Source organism: Labrus mixtus, chromosome 2 (assembly GCF_963584025.1).
Source record: "Labrus mixtus chromosome 2, fLabMix1.1, whole genome shotgun sequence".
Taxonomy (NCBI): domain Eukaryota; kingdom Metazoa; phylum Chordata; class Actinopteri; order Labriformes; family Labridae; genus Labrus; species Labrus mixtus.
In genome coordinates this window covers 11,969,453-11,988,309 of record NC_083613.1, presented here as the reverse complement: position 1 = coordinate 11,988,309, position 18,857 = coordinate 11,969,453, and the positions used below count along the sequence as shown (strand labels likewise).

Below are 18,857 nucleotides of genomic sequence, written 5' to 3'. Positions count from 1 at the left end.
TGCAGTGCTGCAGATCAGGTCTACACACGTACACACACTCACATGCACGCACACACTTTGTCTTTTACGTTGACAATTTTTATCGTAATATAAGTATTATCATTATTGTTGAATAAAAACACCAATTTATTAATGTATTAATTAAAATAGTCACGGTGCACCTTAATTAACATAGACATGTAAATATGACCAAACAGCGAGTAACGACCAAACGAGTAACAACTGAACAAGAAACGACCAAACAAGTAACGACCGAACGAGAACAAGTAACGACCAAACGAGTAACGACCAAACAGCAAGTAACAACCAAACAGCGAGTAACGACCAAACGAGTGACGACCAAACAGCGAGTAATGACCAAACCATTAACGACCGAAAAACAAGTAACAACCAAACAGCGAGTAACGACTGAACAAGTAACGACCAAACGAGTAACGACCAAACGAGTAACAACCAAACAAGCAATGACCAAACAGCGAGTAATGTCCAAACGAGTAACAACCAAACAAGCAATGACCAAACAGCGAGTAACGTCCAAACGAGTAACGACCAAACAAGTAACGACCAAATGAGTAACGACCAAACAAGTAACGACCAAATGAGTAATGACCAAACAAGTAACCAAACGAGTAACGACCAAACGAGTAGCGACCAAACAAGCAACGACAAAACGAGTAATGACCCAACAAGAAACGACCCAACAAGTAACAACTGAACAAGTAACAACTGAAAAACAAGTAACGACCAAACAAGTAACGACCAAACAAGTAACGACCAAACAGCGAGTAACAACCGAACAAGTTACGACCAAACAAGTAATGGCCAAACAGCGAGTAACGACTGAACAAGTTACGACCAAACAGCGAGTAACGACCAAACAGTGAGTAATGACCAAACGAGTAACGACCAAACAAGTAACGACCAAATTAGTTACGACCAAACAAGCAAAGACCAACAAGTAACGACCAAACAGCAAGTAATGACCAAACGAGTAACCAAACGAGTAACGACCAAACAAGTAACGACCAAACAGCGAGTAACGACTGAACAAGTTACGACCAAACAGCGAGTAACGACCAAACGAGTAACCACCAAATTAGTAATGACCAAACAAGTAAAGACCAAGAAGTAACGACCAAACAGCGAGTAACGACCAAACAAGTAACGATCAAACGAGTAACGACCCAGAAACAACCAAACAAGTAACAACCAAACGAGTAACGACCAAACGAGTAACGACCGAACAAGAAACGACCAAACAAGTAACAACCAAACAAGAAACGAACAAACAGCGAGTAACGACCAAACAAGTAACGACCAAATTAGTTACGACCAAACAAGCAAAGACCAACAAGTAACGACCAAACAGCAAGTAATGACCAAACGAGTAACCAAACGAGTAACGACCAAACAAGTAACGACCAAACAGCGAGTAACAACTGAACAAGTTACGACCAAACAGCGAGTAACGACCAAACGAGTAACGACCAAATTAGTAATGACCAAACAAGTAAAGACCAAGAAGTAACGACCAAACAGCGAGTAACGACCAAACAAGTAACGATCAAACGAGTAACGACCCAGAAACAACCAAACAAGTAACAACCAAACGAGTAACGACCAAACAAGTAACGATCAAACGAGTAACGACCGAACAAGAAACGACCAAACAAGTAACAACCAAACAGGAAACGAACAAACAGCGAGTAACGACCAAACGAGTAACGAACAAACAAGTAACGACCAAAAAGAAACGACCAAACAGCGAGTAACTACCAAATGAGTAATGACCAAACAAGTAACGACCAAACAAGAAACGACCAAACAGCGAGTAACAACCAAACGAGTAACGACCAAACAAGTAACGACCAAATTAGTTACGACCAAACAAGCAAAGACCAACAAGTAACGACCAAACAGCAAGTAATGACCAAACGAGTAACCAAACGAGTAACAACCAAACAAGCAATGACCAAACAGCGAGTAATGTCCAAACGAGTAACAACCAAACAAGCAATGACCAAACAGCGAGTAACGTCCAAACGAGTAACGACCAAACAAGTAACGACCAAACAAGTAACGACCAAATGAGTAACGACCAAACAAGTAACGACCAAATGAGTAATGACCAAACAAGTAACCAAACGAGTAACGACCAAACGAGTAGCGACCAAACAAGCAACGACAAAACGAGTAATGACCCAACAAGAAACGACCCAACAAGTAACAACTGAACAAGTAACAACTGAAAAACAAGTAACGACCAAACAAGTAACCACCAAACAGCGAGTAACAACCGAACAAGTTACGACCAAACAGCGAGTAACGACCAAACGAGTAATGACCAAACAGTGAGTAATGACCAAACGAGTAACGACCAAACAAGTAACGACCAAATTAGTTACGACCAAACAAGCAAAGACCAACAAGTAACGAGCAAACAGCAAGTAATGACCAAACGAGTAACCAAACGAGTAACGACCAAACAAGTAACGACCAAACAGCGAGTAACGACTGAACAAGTTACGACCAAACAGCGAGTAACGACCAAATTAGTAATGACCAAACAAGTAAAGACCAAGAAGTAACGACCAAACAGCGAGTAACGACCAAACAAGTAACGATCAAACGAGTAACGACCGAACAAGAAACAACCAAACAAGTAACAACCAAACGAGTAACGACCAAACAAGTAACGATCAAACGAGTAACGACCGAACAAGAAACGACCAAACAAGTAACAACCAAACAAGAAACGAACAAACAGCGAGTAACGACCAAACGAGTAACGACCAAACAAGTAACGACCAAAAAGAAACGACCAAACAGCGAGTAACTACCAAATGAGTAATGACCAAACAAGTAACGACCAAACAAGAAACGACCAAACAGCGAGTAACAACCAAACGAGTAACGACCAAACAAGTAACGACCAAACAAGTAACGACCAAACAAGTAACGACCAAATTAGTTACGACCAAACAAGCAAAGACCAACAAGTAACGACCAAACAGCAAGTAATGACCAAACGAGTAACCAAACGAGTAACGACCAAACAAGTAACGACCAAACAGCAAGCAACAACCAAACAAGTAACGACCAAACAGCGAGTAACGACTGAACAAGTTACGACCAAACAGCGAGTAACGACCAAACGAGTAACGACCAAATTAGTAATGACCAAACAAGTAAAGACCAAGAAGTAACGACCAAACAGCGAGTAACGACCAAACAAGTAACGATCAAACGAGTAACGACCGAACAAGAAACAACCAAACAAGTAACAACCAAACGAGTAACGACCAAACAAGTAACGATCAAACGAGTAACGACCGAACAAGAAACGACCAAACAAGTAACAACCAAACAAGAAACGAACAAACAGCGAGTAACGACCAAACGAGTAACGACCAAACAAGTAACGACCAAAAAGAAACGACCAAACAGCGAGTAACTACCAAATGAGTAATGACCAAACAAGTAACGACCAAACAAGAAACGACCAAACAGCGAGTAACAACCAAACGAGTAACGACCAAACAAGTAACGACCAAACAAGTAACGACCAAACAAGTAACGACCAAATTAGTTACGACCAAACAAGCAAAGACCAACAAGTAACGACCAAACAGCAAGTAATGACCAAACGAGTAACCAAACGAGTAACGACCAAACAAGTAACGACCAAACAGCAAGCAACAACCAAACAAGTAACGACCAAACAGCGAGTAACGACTGAACAAGTTACGACCAAACAGCGAGTAACGACCAAACGAGTAACGACCAAATTAGTAATGACCAAACAAGTAAAGACCAAGAAGTAACGACCAAACAGCGAGTAACGACCAAACAAGTAACGATCAAACGAGTAACGACCGAACAAGAAACAACCAAACAAGTAACAACCAAACGAGTAACGACCAAACAAGTAACGATCAAACGAGTAACGACCGAACAAGAAACGACCAAACAAGTAACAACCAAACAAGAAACGAACAAACAGCGAGTAACGACCAAACGAGTAACGACCAAACAAGTAACGACCAAAAAGAAACGACCAAACAGCGAGTAACTACCAAATGAGTAATGACCAAACAAGTAACGACCAAACAAGAAACGACCAAACAGCGAGTAACAACCAAACGAGTAACGACCAAACAAGTAACGACCAAACAAGTAACGACCAAACAAGTAACGACCAAATTAGTTACGACCAAACAAGCAAAGACCAACAAGTAACGACCAAACAGCAAGTAATGACCAAACGAGTAACCAAACGAGTAACGACCAAACAAGTAACGACCAAACAGCAAGCAACAACCAAACAAGTAACGACCAAACAGCGAGTAACGACTGAACAAGTTACGACCAAACAGCGAGTAACGACCAAACGAGTAACGACCAAATTAGTAATGACCAAACAAGTAAAGACCAAGAAGTAACGACCAAACAGCGAGTAACGACCAAACAAGTAACGATCAAACAAATAACGACCGAACAAGAAACAACCAAACAAGTAACAACCAAACAAGAAATGACCAAACAGCGAGTAACGACCAAACGAGTAACAACCAAATTAGTAACGACCAAACAAGTAAAGACCAACAAGTAACGACCAAACGAGTAACGACCAAACAAGTAATGACCAAACAAGAAACGACCAAACAGCAAGTAACGACCAAACGAGTAACGACCGAACAAGAAACGACCAAAGTAACAACCAAACAAGAAACGAACAAACAGCGAGTAACGACCAAACGAGTAACGACCAAACAAGTAACGACCAAAAAGAAACGACCAAACAGCGAGTAACGACCAAATGAGTAATGACCAAATTAGTAATGACCAAACAAGAAACGACCAAACAGCGAGTAACAACCAAACGAGTAACGAGTGTCATACCTGCCACCAGGGGGCGATGGGGCCGTGGCATACTAGAACCATCAGGCTCTCTCGTAGGGTGAGCCTTTATTCAATAGCTTGAGAAAGATGTCTGATGGGAGGGCATTCCAGAGGCGGGGGGGGGGGCAGAGCGGCTGAAGGCCCATGGAGGTCAGAGACCTCCGCACAGTGAGTTAAATGGAAGAAGACCTGAGAGTATTTAGTTTCACAAAGAGTGATGTTGAAGAGGAGAGACTTTAGGGTCAGACAGCTCTCCTACAGGACATGAAGAGTTCCTGATCAGTAGGCTGAATGTACGGAAGTATAGCAAAGGATATTTTCATCAATCATGAACAACCACATGACTGATCAGTGTTTGTATTTTGTTAATGGAGCCTGACAATAACATTCAATTCATCAGTTAATCATTTACATTCTTTAACGCGACTTCAAAAATTTTAAAGTAAGATATTTAAAGAGTCATATTTCAAGATGTCGGTGTGGTTCATGTCCTTGTTATAAAGGTGCTAAGTTGAACTTCAGAGGAGTTGAAGCCCCTAAAGTGTCTAAAACCATCTGTAGGACTCACAGTATTCCTTTATAATCATTTAAGGGACCACAATGTCTAAAAAATTATGAAAAAACGTCATCATAAATCATCATGCAAAAACTGTTGATAATATCCAAACCAGCCGGTTTAAGGATTCACAGAGATCTGGTTCCTCACGGACTCCCTGAAGTCCTCCAAAGGGACCAAGACCATTATAGTTTACTTTGTGGGACTTCAGAGTTTCTTCTCTGAGTGTGAAATAATAATAATAATGATTACATACATCCTGAAATCCTGAAGTGATGTAGTTAAGAAGCTCCAGAAGCTTCCAGCTGTGATTCAACAAGTTTAATGTGACATTATAAACATGAAGAGCTGAAGTTGTTCTCCTGCTGAGATCTATCATAATAATATAATAACATGCCTTTAAAATCAAACTTACCTTCACCAAATGGAGATAAGATAGAGATCTGATCCAGAATCACGTATTAAACCAAATATTTATTATTATTATTATTTTGAAGAATAAGGAAGTAAAAAAAAAAAAAAAAGTAATATTAGATTTACTTTGAGGTTTTGTGGATGATCTCTGTCGCCTCCTGCAGAAACGTGACTCAACAAATAATAATAATAAGTTAGCCTCCCCCTGTGGGATGCTAACGTTAGTATCCCCCTGTGGGACGTAGGCTGTTGTGAGGATCTGTTCCCTCTCTGCAGGTAGAAAGGTGTGGAAGTGACGGGCAGAGTCTCGATGTTGACACTCAGTTTAAAGTAGGACTCAGACTAAACACCTGTGTTTCGTATGTTTTTATTTCTCCATGCATTAAAAGTTTGGTATAAAAACAATAAACTTTATAAAGTGTACACTAATGCAGATAAATATTTGGCCTGACAATTAAAAAACAACATAATAACATTTCCCTGTTTCCAACATGTCAGTTTAAATATGAGAAGAAACACCCACCCCCCTCCCTCCCTCCCTCAGAAAGATAAATAGGTTTAAGTACAAAGCTGTAACGAAGGCTTCTCTTCATACAGGAAATCACCTCCATCAAACATTTAGATATGTTAGTGTAACGAGGTCCGTTTATCATCTGCAGCAACGCTCATTCACCGCGACTCAGCTCATTCACCGCGACTCAGCTGTCACTAAAACAGCTGTTCTAATAACAGCTGATTTAAGAACAGCTGTTCTCAAGTCAGCTGGTTAAAGGTTTGTAGAACTCAATGGGTTCAAACCTCTTCGGTGGTAGGATCATCTTCATGACATGATGACATGTTTCAAACATGATACATTTAGTTTTTAAGCTCCTGTGAGGAATTTTTAGGATATATATATATATATATATATATATAAGCTCCACGAGCAGAAACGTGCTCAAACTAGGATCAATATTGGAGATGCTTTTGAAAAATGGAGAGAGGTTAGAATGCAGAAAGGTTTACAGACCGATGCAGAGCTGGCTAAACACTGAAGCTTCAGCGTTCACCACATGGCAACCTGTGTGAGCATTGACTCTAGAGAGGAGGGGGCGGGGGAGACAGCTCTCTACAATGTTTAGAATTTAGACTGCAGTACCCATTTTAAACACTAGAGGTCAGAGTTACATACTGCTCCTATAATGCATGCAACTCAAAAATTCTGTAGTGCCTAAATATGTTTTTCAAGAAGAATGTTTCTGCAGCGTGCAGTTCATCTCAGCGTGTAACGCCATGTCCTAACAGTAGGGGGCGACAGACATGTATGATAACGTGATGGTGTCTTTATCTGAGGCTTCAATCTGTTTTATGAGCAGCAGCTTTAATGAGTCGTTAGAGGTCGATGATGCAGATCAGAAACAGAACATATAGAATCATTAAATCACACATGTTTCCTTTGGAGCAGGAATGCTTGAAGACTTCATGATATAACAGCAGGAATGGAGAGGAAGATGTTGCATGAGAAACAGACACATTATAAATGCTGATTGTCTGAGTGGAAACAGACGTGCCTTTCTGTGACCTTTAAACCGGCGTTCTGATTCACCATTTGAATCCATGTGAAGTCTAATCTTACAGGCCAACATGTGGGCAGCATCATCCTTCATCATCACCGTGATGTGAGGTGGAGTAACAAAGCTTTGTCAGGGTTCAAAGGTCACTGCTCTGACAGGGTTTCTCCTATTGACGGTCTGGTCCTCTTGGCAGCGTTTTCCTCCACAGCAAAGGCGTAGTGATACTGACGACACAAAGAGAACCAGGTGAGTGTATTCACAATAAAAATCACTGCAGGTTTGATCCAAAGGCACCTGGACCTCTCACCTCTCCTCCTCTGGAAGGCTTCATCAGTTCTACACTAACTGGTGGGCGGAGCTAGATCATGAGCATGATAATGATCCACAGAGCTAGCTCCGCCCACCAGTTAGTTTGGATCTGAAGAAGCCTTCCGGAGGAGGAGGGGAAACCTTTGGATGAGGACTGGGTTGGTGTGGAGTCGACTCAGACGGGACCCTACCTCGTTTTCGATGTCTTGCAGAGACTTGATCCGAATGTTATTCAGTTGAGAGTTCACCTGAAGCGCCTGAGAAGAAGTTCATGTTGACATTAGAGCTTACGCTGAGAGTGTTTTAACAGATCAATCATGACTTCAGTAAAGGCTTCATTATCAAACATACAGGGCTGTTTGTCTGGACGTCAAACTTTGGATGGAGGCTGAAGGGAACTCCGTCTAGAGCTGCAGAGAAGGTCAAAGGTCAGCTGCTCGTGAAGTGAAGGATTCATAATGTATGATAAACGTGTTGCAGACGTACCTGTGATTCCCTGGACGCTGCTGTCTACAGGTTTGTCCTGGGTGTCTTTGGTGTGGAGGCTGCGACGTCTCTGACTTATCTTGTTCTGTGGCAGCGGAGGAGGAGGGTTGCTATGGAGACAAGCACACATCGATGCTCGCATTCAATCACATCCTGCACTCAAGGGTTGTTTACTCAGAGCTGGACCAGGGTGACCCTAACTCTGTCTTTAAAAACAAAGCCCTACCCGGCACTAGCCCGAGGTCAGGCCTCATAGGGCTCGGGTCTATGGCGGGCGTCATGTTTTGTTTTCACATCGAGCTGGTGTCCGAGTGGTCACTCGTCTTCACTGACCCACGCTGTGCCCTCGTTCTGTCCCTTCTGTAAATATGCTGCTTGAGTCAGAGTGAGGAAGATCAAGTGAGTTCTGTACCTGGGTCTCAGGGGCAGGGTGGCAGGGGGCTGGTCCAGGGAGAGTCCGCGGATGTCCAGGCTGACGCTGCGGGGCTTCGCTTTGGGCAGGGGGCTTGAAAAATAACCCTTCCTGCACCACAGCACATAGCCATGGACGTCTCTGTAGAGAAGGTGTTTCTATTTACACTGTCAAAATCTGTTTCATTATTAATGACAATTTTAAAGAAGGGGGTCTGTAAACATCATGTGTGTGTGTTTAGGGGGGTCTGTAAACATTGTGTGCGTGTTTAGGGGGTCTGTAAACATGTGTGTGTGTTTAGGGGAGTCTGTAAACATCATGTGTGTGTTTAGGGGGGTCTGTAAACATCATGTGTGTGTTTAGGGGGGTCTGTAAACATCATGTGTGTGTTTAGGGGAGTGTGTAAACATCATGTGCGTGTTTAGGGGGTCTGTAAACATGTGTGTGTGTTTAGGGGAGTCTGTAAACATCATGTGTGTGTTTAGGGGGGTCTGTAAACATCATGTGTGTGTTTAGGGGGTCTGTAAACATGTGTGTGTGTTTAGGGGAGTCTGTAAACATCATGTGTGTGTTTAGGGGGTCTGTAAACATGTGTGTGTGTTTAGGGGAGTCTGTAAACATCATGTGTGTGTTTAGGGGGGTCTGTAAACATCATGTGTGTGTTTAGGGGGGTCTGTAAACATCATGTGTGTGTTTAGGGGAGTGTGTAAACATCATGTGTGTGTTTAGGGGGTCTGTAAACATCATGTGTGTGTTTATGGGGTCTGTAAACATCATGTGTGTGTTTATGGGGTCTGTAAACATCATGTGTGTGTTTAGGGGGGTCTGTAAACATGTGTGTGTGTTTAGGGGAGTCTGTAAACATCATGTGTGTGTTTAGGGGGTCTGTAAACATCATGTGTGTGTTTAGGGGGCATGTAAACGTGTGTGTGTTTAGGGGAGTCTGTAAACATCATGTGTGTGTTTAGGGGGCATGTAAACGTGTGTGTGTTTAGGGGGTCTGTAAACATCATGTGTGTGTTTAGGGGGCATGTAAACGTGTGTGTGTTTAGGGGAGTCTGTAAACATCATGTGTGTGTTTAGGGGAGTCTGTAAACATCATGTGTGTGTTTAGGGGGTCTGTAAACATCATGTGTGTGTTTAGGGGGTCTGTAAACGTGTGTGTGTTTAGGGGAGTCTGTAAACATCATGTGTGTGTTTAGGGGGTCTGTAAACATGTGTGTGTGTTTAGGGGAGTCTGTAAACATCATGTGTGTGTTTAGGGGAGTCTGTAAACATCATGTGTGTGTTTAGGGGGTCTGTAAACATGTGTGTGTGTGTTTAGGGGGTCTGTAAACATCATGTGTGTGTTTAGGAGGCATGTAAACGTGTGTGTGTTTAGGGGAGTCTGTAAACATCGTGTGTGTTTAGGGGGTCTGTAAACATGTGTGTGTTTATGGGGTCTGTAAACATGTGTGTTTAGGGGGTCTGTAAACATGTGTGTGTGTTTAGGGGGGTCTGTAAACATCATGTGTGTGTTTAGGGGGTCTGTAAACATCATGTGTGTGTGTTTAGGGGGTCTGTTAACATTATGTGTGTGTGTTTAGGGGGGTCTGTAAACATCATGTGTGTGTTTAGGGGGTCTGTAAACATCATGTGTGTGTTTAGGGGAGTCTGTAAACATCATGTGTGTGTTTAGGGGGCATGTAAACGTGTGTGTGTTTATGGGGTCTGTAAACATGTGTGTGTTTATGGGGTCTGTAAACATGTGTATGTTTAGGGGGGTCTGTAAACATGTGTGTGTTTAGGGGGTCTGTAAACATGTGTGTGTGTTTAGGGGGGTCTGTAAACATCATGTGTGTGTTTAGGGGGCATGTAAACATGTGTGTGTTTAGGGGAGTCTGTAAACATCATGTGTGTGTTTAGGGGGTCTGTAAACATCATGTGTGTGTTTAGGGGGTCTGTAAACATCATGTGTGTGTGTTTAGGGGGTCTGTAAACATTATGTGTGTGTGTTTAGGGGGGTCTGTAAACATCATGTGTGTGTTTAGGGGGTCTGTAAACATCATGTGTGTGTTTAGGGGGTCTGTAAACATGTGTGTGTGTTTAGGGGGGTCTGTAAACATCACGTGTGTGTTTAGGGGGCATGTAAACGTGTGTGTGTTTAGGGGGTCTGTAAACATGTGTGTGTTTATGGGGTCTGTAAACATCATGTGTGTGTTTAGGGGGCATGTAAACATGTGTGTGTGTTTAGGGGGTTTGTAAACATGTGTGTGTTTATGGGGTCTGTAAACATCATGTGTGTGTTTAGGGGGTCTGTAAATGTGTGTGTGTGTTAAGGGGGCATGTAAACATGTGTGTGTGTTTAGGGGGGTCTGTAAACATCATGTGTGTGTTTAGGGGGTCTGTAAACATCATGTGTGTGTTTAGGGGGTCTGTAAACATCATGTGTGTGTTTAGGGGAGTCTGTAAACATCATGTGTGTGTTTAGGAAGGTCTGTAAACATGTGTGTGTTTATAGGGTCTGTAAACATCATGTGTGTGTGTTTATGGGGTGGGGTATACCACATGAAGATATCACGTTTGAGGTACCGACCCCACGTATGTGTAGTGCTGCAGCATCATTTTGCTTTTGGCCGTCAGTTTGATGTCCAGCACAGCTGTGTCCACGCTGCCCACGGGGACCACACGTACACACACACGCTTCTTCTTGGTAACCGACGCCTCTGGACACACAAACACAAACAAATAATGACCATCTCACAGCAGACGAGGAAACACGGGAGGACATTTTCGCTACTCGGGTAAGTTTTGAAAAACTTGTTTTCAGCCCCAAAGAAAGGCCACAGTGTGGGTTGTGATGTTTCAGACTATGTTCAGGGGTAACTGGACGTATTATGTAAAGGAAGCATCGTCACCAGTACACAGACAGTAAAGGGTTAACTGGATGTACTCACTGGGCTCGAGGTGCTCGGCGATGTAGCAGTAACCATGAGGGATGGAGTCCTTGTCTGAAATGAGCTGAATATCTGACACCACCATCCCACCTGCCAGGTCCTGAAGAGAGAGAGAGAGCCATGCAGCGAGTTACAGACAGAGAGAGAGCCATGCAGTGAGTTACAGACAGAGAGAGAGCGAGCCATGCAGCGAGTTACAGAGAGAGAGAGACAGCCATGCAGCGAGTTACATACAGAGAGAGAGAGAGCCATGCAGCGAGTTACAGACAGAGAGAGCCATGCAGCGAGTTACAGACAGAGAGAGCGAGAGAGCCATGCAGTGAGTTACAGACAGAGAGAGAGCCATGCAGTGAGTTACATACAGAGAGAGAGCCATGCAGTGAGTTACAGACAGAGAGCCATGCAGCGAGTTACAGACAGAGAGAAAGAGCCATGCAGCGAGTTACAGACAGAGAGAGAGCGAGAGAGCATGCAGTGAGTTACAGACAGAGAGAACCATGCAGCGAGTTACATACAGAGAGAGAGCCATGCAGTGAGTTACAGACAGAGAGAGAGAGCCATGCAGCAAGTTACAGACAGAGAGAGCCATGTAGCGAGTTACAGACAGAGAGAAAGAGCCATGCAGCGAGTTACAGACAGAGAGAGCCATGCAGCGAGTTACAGAGAGAGCCAAGCAGCGAGTTACAAACAAAGAGAGAGCCATGCAGCGAGTTACAAACAGAGAGAGAGCCATGCAGCGAGTTACAGACAGAGAGAGCCATGCAGCGAGTTACAGACAGAGAGAAAGAGCCATGCAGCGAGTTACAGACAGAGAGAGAGCCATGCAGCGAGTTACAGAGAGAGAGCCATGCAGCGAGTTACAAACAGAGAGAGAGAGAGCGCCATGCAGCGAGTTACAAACACAGAGAGAGAGCCATGCAGTGAGTTACAGCGAGTTACAGACAGGAGGGAACAGGAAACAGACGTTCTCTTACCTTGCAGTAACACAGGTAATATCCAGACTTCATCCCAAAGCTGCGAGTAAAGTTCGCTGCCGCTCCGTCTTCTGTGATGCTGATCTGCAGAGATGAGATTTACGTCATTAATAACGTGATACGAGGGGCGCCAGGGGTCTAGTGGTGAATTCATGCACCCCATGTACAGAAGCTACAGTCCTCTAAGCGGACAGGTCGGATTCAAACCCGGGCCCTTCCCGAGGACTATACAGCCTCTGCACATGGAGTGCACGAACCAACCACTAGGCCACCAGCGCCCTAATTTCTTGTTTTTATTTACCAAGTTTAGCAAACAGACTCCGTCACAATGTGAGGTGATTTCAGAACAAACAGCTATGAAGACTATTTGAAGAGGAACTATCCACTCCCTGGGAGTTCCCACAGACTCACCATGGGGACTTTTTTTTTCTGTCTGCATTTGCATCTCCATGGTGACGGGAGAGAGTACTTACTCTGAAGCAGGAGCTCCAAAGGTTTCTCTTTTTTTTAAAGATTAATTTTTTGGCTTTTTGTGCCTTTATTGGAGAGATAGGACAGTGGATAGAGCTGGAAATCAGGGAGAGAGAGAGGGGAATGACATGCGTGAAAGGAGCCACAGGTGGGATTCGAACCCGTTCCTCTTAACCTGGTTCTAGGAACTAAATGTATCCTTACTATGTGGACAGCTGCAGCTCTGATGCAGACTGCTGGAGGGTTTAACGCTCCACTCTCACTCCCCCTTGGAGGTTTTGGACGGCGCTCCGTGTGGCAGACCCTCCACGCAAGCGTGCAAACAGAGTGGAAATGTGTTGGGAGAATTGATTTGATTGAATTAATAAGATCAATGCAATTTAACATGAAACTGAAGATGCTGCACAGAGAGTTTCCAACTCTTTGGGGAATCAAACTCCCTCTGTGTAGGCATTGGGCGGGGATTTAGAAAGACCCCTGAAGCAGACTCTGAAATAATCCGGTGGCTAAACAAGTTTTCCTTTTTCTGTGTCAGGGAGAAAAATCACCAGAGAGTTGACGTCACAAACTCTATAGGTCAGCCACAACACTCAAACTTTCCTACTTTACTTTTCCAACAACATCTTTTAAAATCTGGAGCTGGAGGTTTGACCGTGTCTTAGTTTAAGACCGTCTTAAATCTGGAGGTCTGACCGTGTCTTAGTTTGAGACCGTCCTAAATCTGGAGGTCTGACCGGGTCTTAGTTTGAGGCCGTCCTAAATCTGGAGGTCTGACCGGGTCTTAGTTTGAGACCGTCCTAAACGGGTTCTTAAACCGTCCCGTTGCAGCCTGAGACTGACTTTCTGTTCTTTGTTTGTTGTCTCACTTGAATAAAACCTTGAAATAAATGTTTCTTAGTGATTGTTCAGATTTCTGAAAGGTCAGACAGTGAAGATGATTTCATACGACTTGAAGACGTCTTTGTTAACCTGCCGTCCTACCAGAGTGAAGTCTTTGGGGCAGGTGCCGGTGTTAGAGGTCCACGCCACTGCCGTGACGGGCCGGACGCCCCCTCGTTCCATCAGAGACATCTGAAGACTAGAAATACAAACTGACATTAAAGAAACTGTGAAGTGAAGCAGTCAGTAAAACAATCAGCTGGCCACCATCAGGAGGCAGAAACCCTCGCCATGTGTGCGGCGTGCATTTTTAAGGACCTGCCGGACTGAGAACAAACCGTCTGTGTAACAAAGTGAAGATGGACAAACGGGAACAGGATCCCATTCAGTCTAAGAATCCAGATTATCCAAATCAATCTGAGAGAGAACGCTCCTATTCAGGCCAAAGGTCACGTTACTCTAAATGTTCAACGACAGAAAGGACTCATTCAGAATCATCCTCACGACCGCCATGACGGGCACTTCATCGAGTTCAAATCCAATAAGATACCACATATACCTATATGTCAGCTTTAACACATTAAATATAGGATATGACGCAGACTGACCCCACGGCCTCCTATGAGCCGGACAAACTGTCAAACAGGATTTATTCCAAAAACATAAACTTAAGAAAATGTGTTTTTAAAACCAGAAAAGAAACATCCAGTAAGAGATGAAGCTCTCTACACAGACACACAGAGCTAAGAGACGGTTATTCCAAACACAAAGAAGGAGAGGACTACAAACATTCATCTTCAATAAACTCTGGTTCCGGTTTTGAAAAAAAATTACATAAAACGTCGTGAAGGTCTTATATAAGAGACGTAGATGTTCACTTACTTACGTAACACACAGGTACACAGGTGTACACACACACACACACACACACACACACACACACACACACAGATCACATCAATGGTGTCCGAGCTTTGACAGTTTTATTACTTCAATAAAAACACGTTACCTTCCCCGTTGTTCATCCTAACTTGACAGAAGAAAACTCTTTTAATAAAATTCGAGTTTAGTAAAAGTTGAAAAAGCCTTGTTGAGAGTATTTTCCATTTAGTGACAAGCCGAGCTCACCTTAACCAGCAGCAACTGTTTCATTGACAAAACTTTGCCGATTCTTGTCAAAAACCCTCTGTAGTTCTTCTGTTTCGTGGCTGTGATAATGAGAGAACATAAATACACACTTACTCTGGCTGTGTGTTCACTTCTTTCTCGTCGTGGTGACACTTTTTGGCAGACGAACAACTTTTTGGTCCAAAGCCGAATTTTCTTACTCTTCCTTCTCAAAGCAGGAAGTACCAAATCAATTCTAACTACAACTCCCATGAACCCCCGCGGCGATACGTCACAACTAAATGCTAGCGCGAGCTTGAACGCAAGATGGCGGCAAATACAGCTGTTTTTTTGTTTTTTACTCCTACAGCTTCCGTTAAACTGAACATTTCGCTGAAAATCGTCGATATTAACAGTTTTATTTGATATTCTGAATTGGCCTCGAGTTCTTTTTCATTGTTTTTTTGACTCAAATAAAACATAAAACAATCATATAGTCTATTTAAGCTCGTTTAAAAACACTCAGCTTCCACAGAGAGGTTGAAACGGCCCTGGCCGTATTGTGTTTGTTTTCTGTGTGGTGTCTGTGTTTGAGAGTGAGACCTCTGTGTGTGTGTGTGTGTGAGAGAGAGAGAGGATCTTTGGTGCTGACAGAGAGGGATCGATGCTCATTTACATGAAAATGAGGGGGAGCATGGCCGGCTGCGGGTGAGGACGAGGGGGATAATGGAAAATGGAGGAGGTCGGGGAGGGAGGGAGGTGGGGGAGAAGAAGGGGAGTTAAAGGAGAGAGCAGGAGGAGAACACAGATAAAGGAGGAGCAGGGTTTTTAAAGGGCAAGGAGGAGACACGAGGCAAGACTGCCAATGAAAACCACACACACACATTAAGGAGAAGGCCTCGACAAAAACACATTTAGGCCTACTAAAATAAAACATATATATATATATTTAGGAATCTTACAGATTCAATGTGAATCTAAGGCCTTTCACAGCTTATTCTGTGACATGTTGTTAATTGAACACAGCTTTAAGCCACATCATTTGTAGGCGTATACATTTTCCTTTGTGACCTTTATCATCCAGTCGAGAAAGCACCGACAGAGAACTAAGGACTCAAAGGAGGGCTGTCAGTATTAACTATTTAATCGTGAATAAAAGGTGTGAAATTAATGCATTATTTATCTCATCTCAAGTTATTTTGTCCCCTCAGGCTCTCCGTAGATAGTGGTCCTCAGTGTCTCCCTGTAGTCTCAGTGATGTAAAAGAAGGACACTGCTGCATCTTTGAACGTCTCATTTCACTTTAACAAACTCTCAGACAGCTCAGCTGACGAGTCCAAAGTAATATCCACCTTATGACATCACACATTGACCTTTCTTACCGTTCCTTTGAGCTGTTTGACCTCAGTTTGGGATCCCTAACCACTTCCTGTTTCTTTGTTTAACTTCATGTCATATAGACCCGATGTCACAGGTAAATGTTTTTGTCCCATGTAAAATAAGGACAATCGAAATGAAGCACTTGTCAACTTATTTCACTACACTGTAGCAGCGTTTACCTCCAGATGGGCTGTTGTTTACTTCCGCATTCCAGGACCGGAAACCAGTTTAACCGGGGCCAAGCATACTGCAAAATAACCGACGACTGGCAGTCATACTACATACTACTGTTGAACGCAGTATGCAGTATATACTGCATACTGATTTAGATAGTAGTATGTAGTACGTGGTTTCGAAAACAGCCATAACCTTCATCTACAATTAGGGCCTTACTTTATTTCAAAATAAAAGCACACAGCAAGTAAAGTACTCTCAGTTTAAGACAGCACGAACCTTCAAAATAAAAGCACACAGCAAGGCAAGTATATTTATAATTTCAACATCAAGGCAATTCAAAGTGCTTCACAGAAGACATGAAAAGCATGACAGAGGAAAAAAGAAACATTAAAATTGAAAAAAAAACAAAAAACAATTCACAATCACAGAGAAGATTAAATCTGAAAATAGCCTATGTTAAAATAAAAGAAAAAACATTTAAATTAAATAAAAACATTAAAAGAAACTAAAAGATAATAAGAGTTATACCAAAAATTGAAATAATAATAAGCGTAAAAGTTACAGAGTTCAAGTTTAATTGTTTAATTAAAGGCAGCTGTAAACAGGTGTGTCTTCAACCTCCATTTAAAAGAGCTGAGAGTTTCAGCAGACCTGCAGATTTCTGGGAGTTTGTTCCAGATATAGGGAGCATAGAAACTGAACGATGCTTCTCCATGTTTGGTTCTGACTCTGGGGACAGAGAGCAGACCTGTCCCAGACGATCTGAGCAGTCTGGATGGTTCATAATTAATCAGGAGGTCACTAATGTATTTTGGCCCTAAACCTCTAATTCTTGATATGTTCTTCAGGTGATAGTAGGCTGAATTTTTAATTGTCTTAATGTGGCTTTTAAAATTGAGGTCTGAGTCCATCACTACGCCCAGATTTCTTGCCTAGTCTGTGGTTTTACTGGCTGAAGCTGATTACTGACTCTTAGTCGCTCCTCCTTTGCTCCAAAAACAACAACCTCAGTTTTGTCTTTGTTTAACTGAAGGGAATTTTTGCTAATCCACTCATTGATTTGTTCTATGCATTTACCCAGTGCTTTTATGGGACCATGGTTGCTTGGCGACATTGTAATATATATATTTGTGTGTCGTCTGCGTCGTTATGATAACTTATTTTATTGTTTTTTATAATCTGAGCTAGTGGGAGCATGTAGATGTTAAACAGAAGAGGCCCCAGGATGGAACCTTGGGGAACTCCACAAGTAATTTTGTTGGCTCAGATTTGAAGTTACCTACATGAAGAAGTCCCTGTCCTCTAAGTAGGATTCAAACCAGTTTAGTGCTGCAGAAACTCCCACCAAGTTTTCCAGTCGGTTGAGTAATATGTTGTGGTCAACTGTGTGGAACGCAGCACTGAGATCAAGTAAAACTAAGACTGAGGTTCTGCCACTGTCTGTGTTTAAACGGATGTCATTAAACACCTTAACCAGAGCTGTCTCTGTGCTGACTGGAAGACATAAAACATGAAATAATGGAATTTAAACAACTGATTAAAAATGTGATTTATCAAGATGAACTATTTGAATAATTTGTCAGCCCTCCTAAAAACATGATTTGTTTTATATTTAGATGACATTAAATAGAGAATTTAACCAATTCCCTCATGGTGCTGTTTTCAGATAAACATTTGGAGAAGTCAAACAGGTTCTCTTTTAATGTGGCCTCCTGTTTCTTTGGTGTTTCCATCATCTTAGTATTCAATGAGCATAACATATGTGATAAACCCCCCAAAAAGAGTCTCTCTTGATCTTTCTTTTGAATAAAATGCTGCTCACATACAGGGACTCCATCTTTAAACATAATAAGTCATTAGTTTAACGTCTTTTTGATAGCTGAAGAGAACGTACCCTCAGCACAGGCACAGAAACGGCTCTTAATAAGCTGTAATGTTGTGTGTGCATGTGTGAAATTGGTAGAAAGACACCAGATTGAAGCATCCAGAGGTGCTCTGGTCCCTGTTGGCATGGCAACATGCAGAGCAGACCACATGGGGGTGGGTTGCAGGGGGGGAGGCTGGAGCTGGCGGACTGTTCCATCTCTGTGAAAACAGGAATCAGGGATTATTCACAGCATTTAGCTTAACTGGCTGATTGGCTAATTAATGAGAATGAACCAGCTGCAGTCTGTGGAGACTCAGACAGAAGAGAGAGGACAAAACATGCCCGTGTGTTTGTGCATGCCTGTGGATGCCTGTACATCTGCGTGTGTGCGTGTTGGGGGAGCATACAGCTGTCAGTGTGTCAGTGTGTGTGAG

General features: G+C 42.8%; 1 protein-coding gene across 3 annotated transcripts; it reads right to left on the bottom strand.

Moving 5' to 3' along the window:
* Positions 1-6,223: 6,223 nt before the first annotated feature.
* mvb12a (multivesicular body subunit 12A) lies at positions 6,224-15,279 on the bottom strand. 3 transcript variants are annotated; one of them, XM_061052481.1, is made up of 10 exons: positions 15,135-15,279; positions 13,995-14,084; positions 12,543-12,626; positions 11,569-11,668; positions 11,208-11,337; positions 8,633-8,773; positions 8,221-8,330; positions 8,086-8,144; positions 7,926-7,991; positions 6,224-7,649 (listed from the first exon to the last, which is right to left on the bottom strand). In XM_061052481.1, the coding sequence occupies exons 1-10, from the start codon at positions 15,270-15,272 to the stop codon at positions 7,569-7,571; spliced, it is 999 nt and encodes a 332-aa protein (XP_060908464.1). In that variant the 5' UTR covers positions 15,273-15,279; the 3' UTR covers positions 6,224-7,568. The 3 variants fall into 3 exon arrangements, with proteins under 3 accessions (XP_060908464.1, XP_060908482.1, XP_060908474.1); XM_061052499.1 differs by having other exon boundaries at positions 13,995-14,091; positions 15,135-15,227; XM_061052491.1 differs by lacking the exons at positions 13,995-14,084; positions 15,135-15,279 and adding an exon at positions 13,218-13,987.
* Between the last annotated feature and the right edge of the window lie 3,578 nt (positions 15,280-18,857).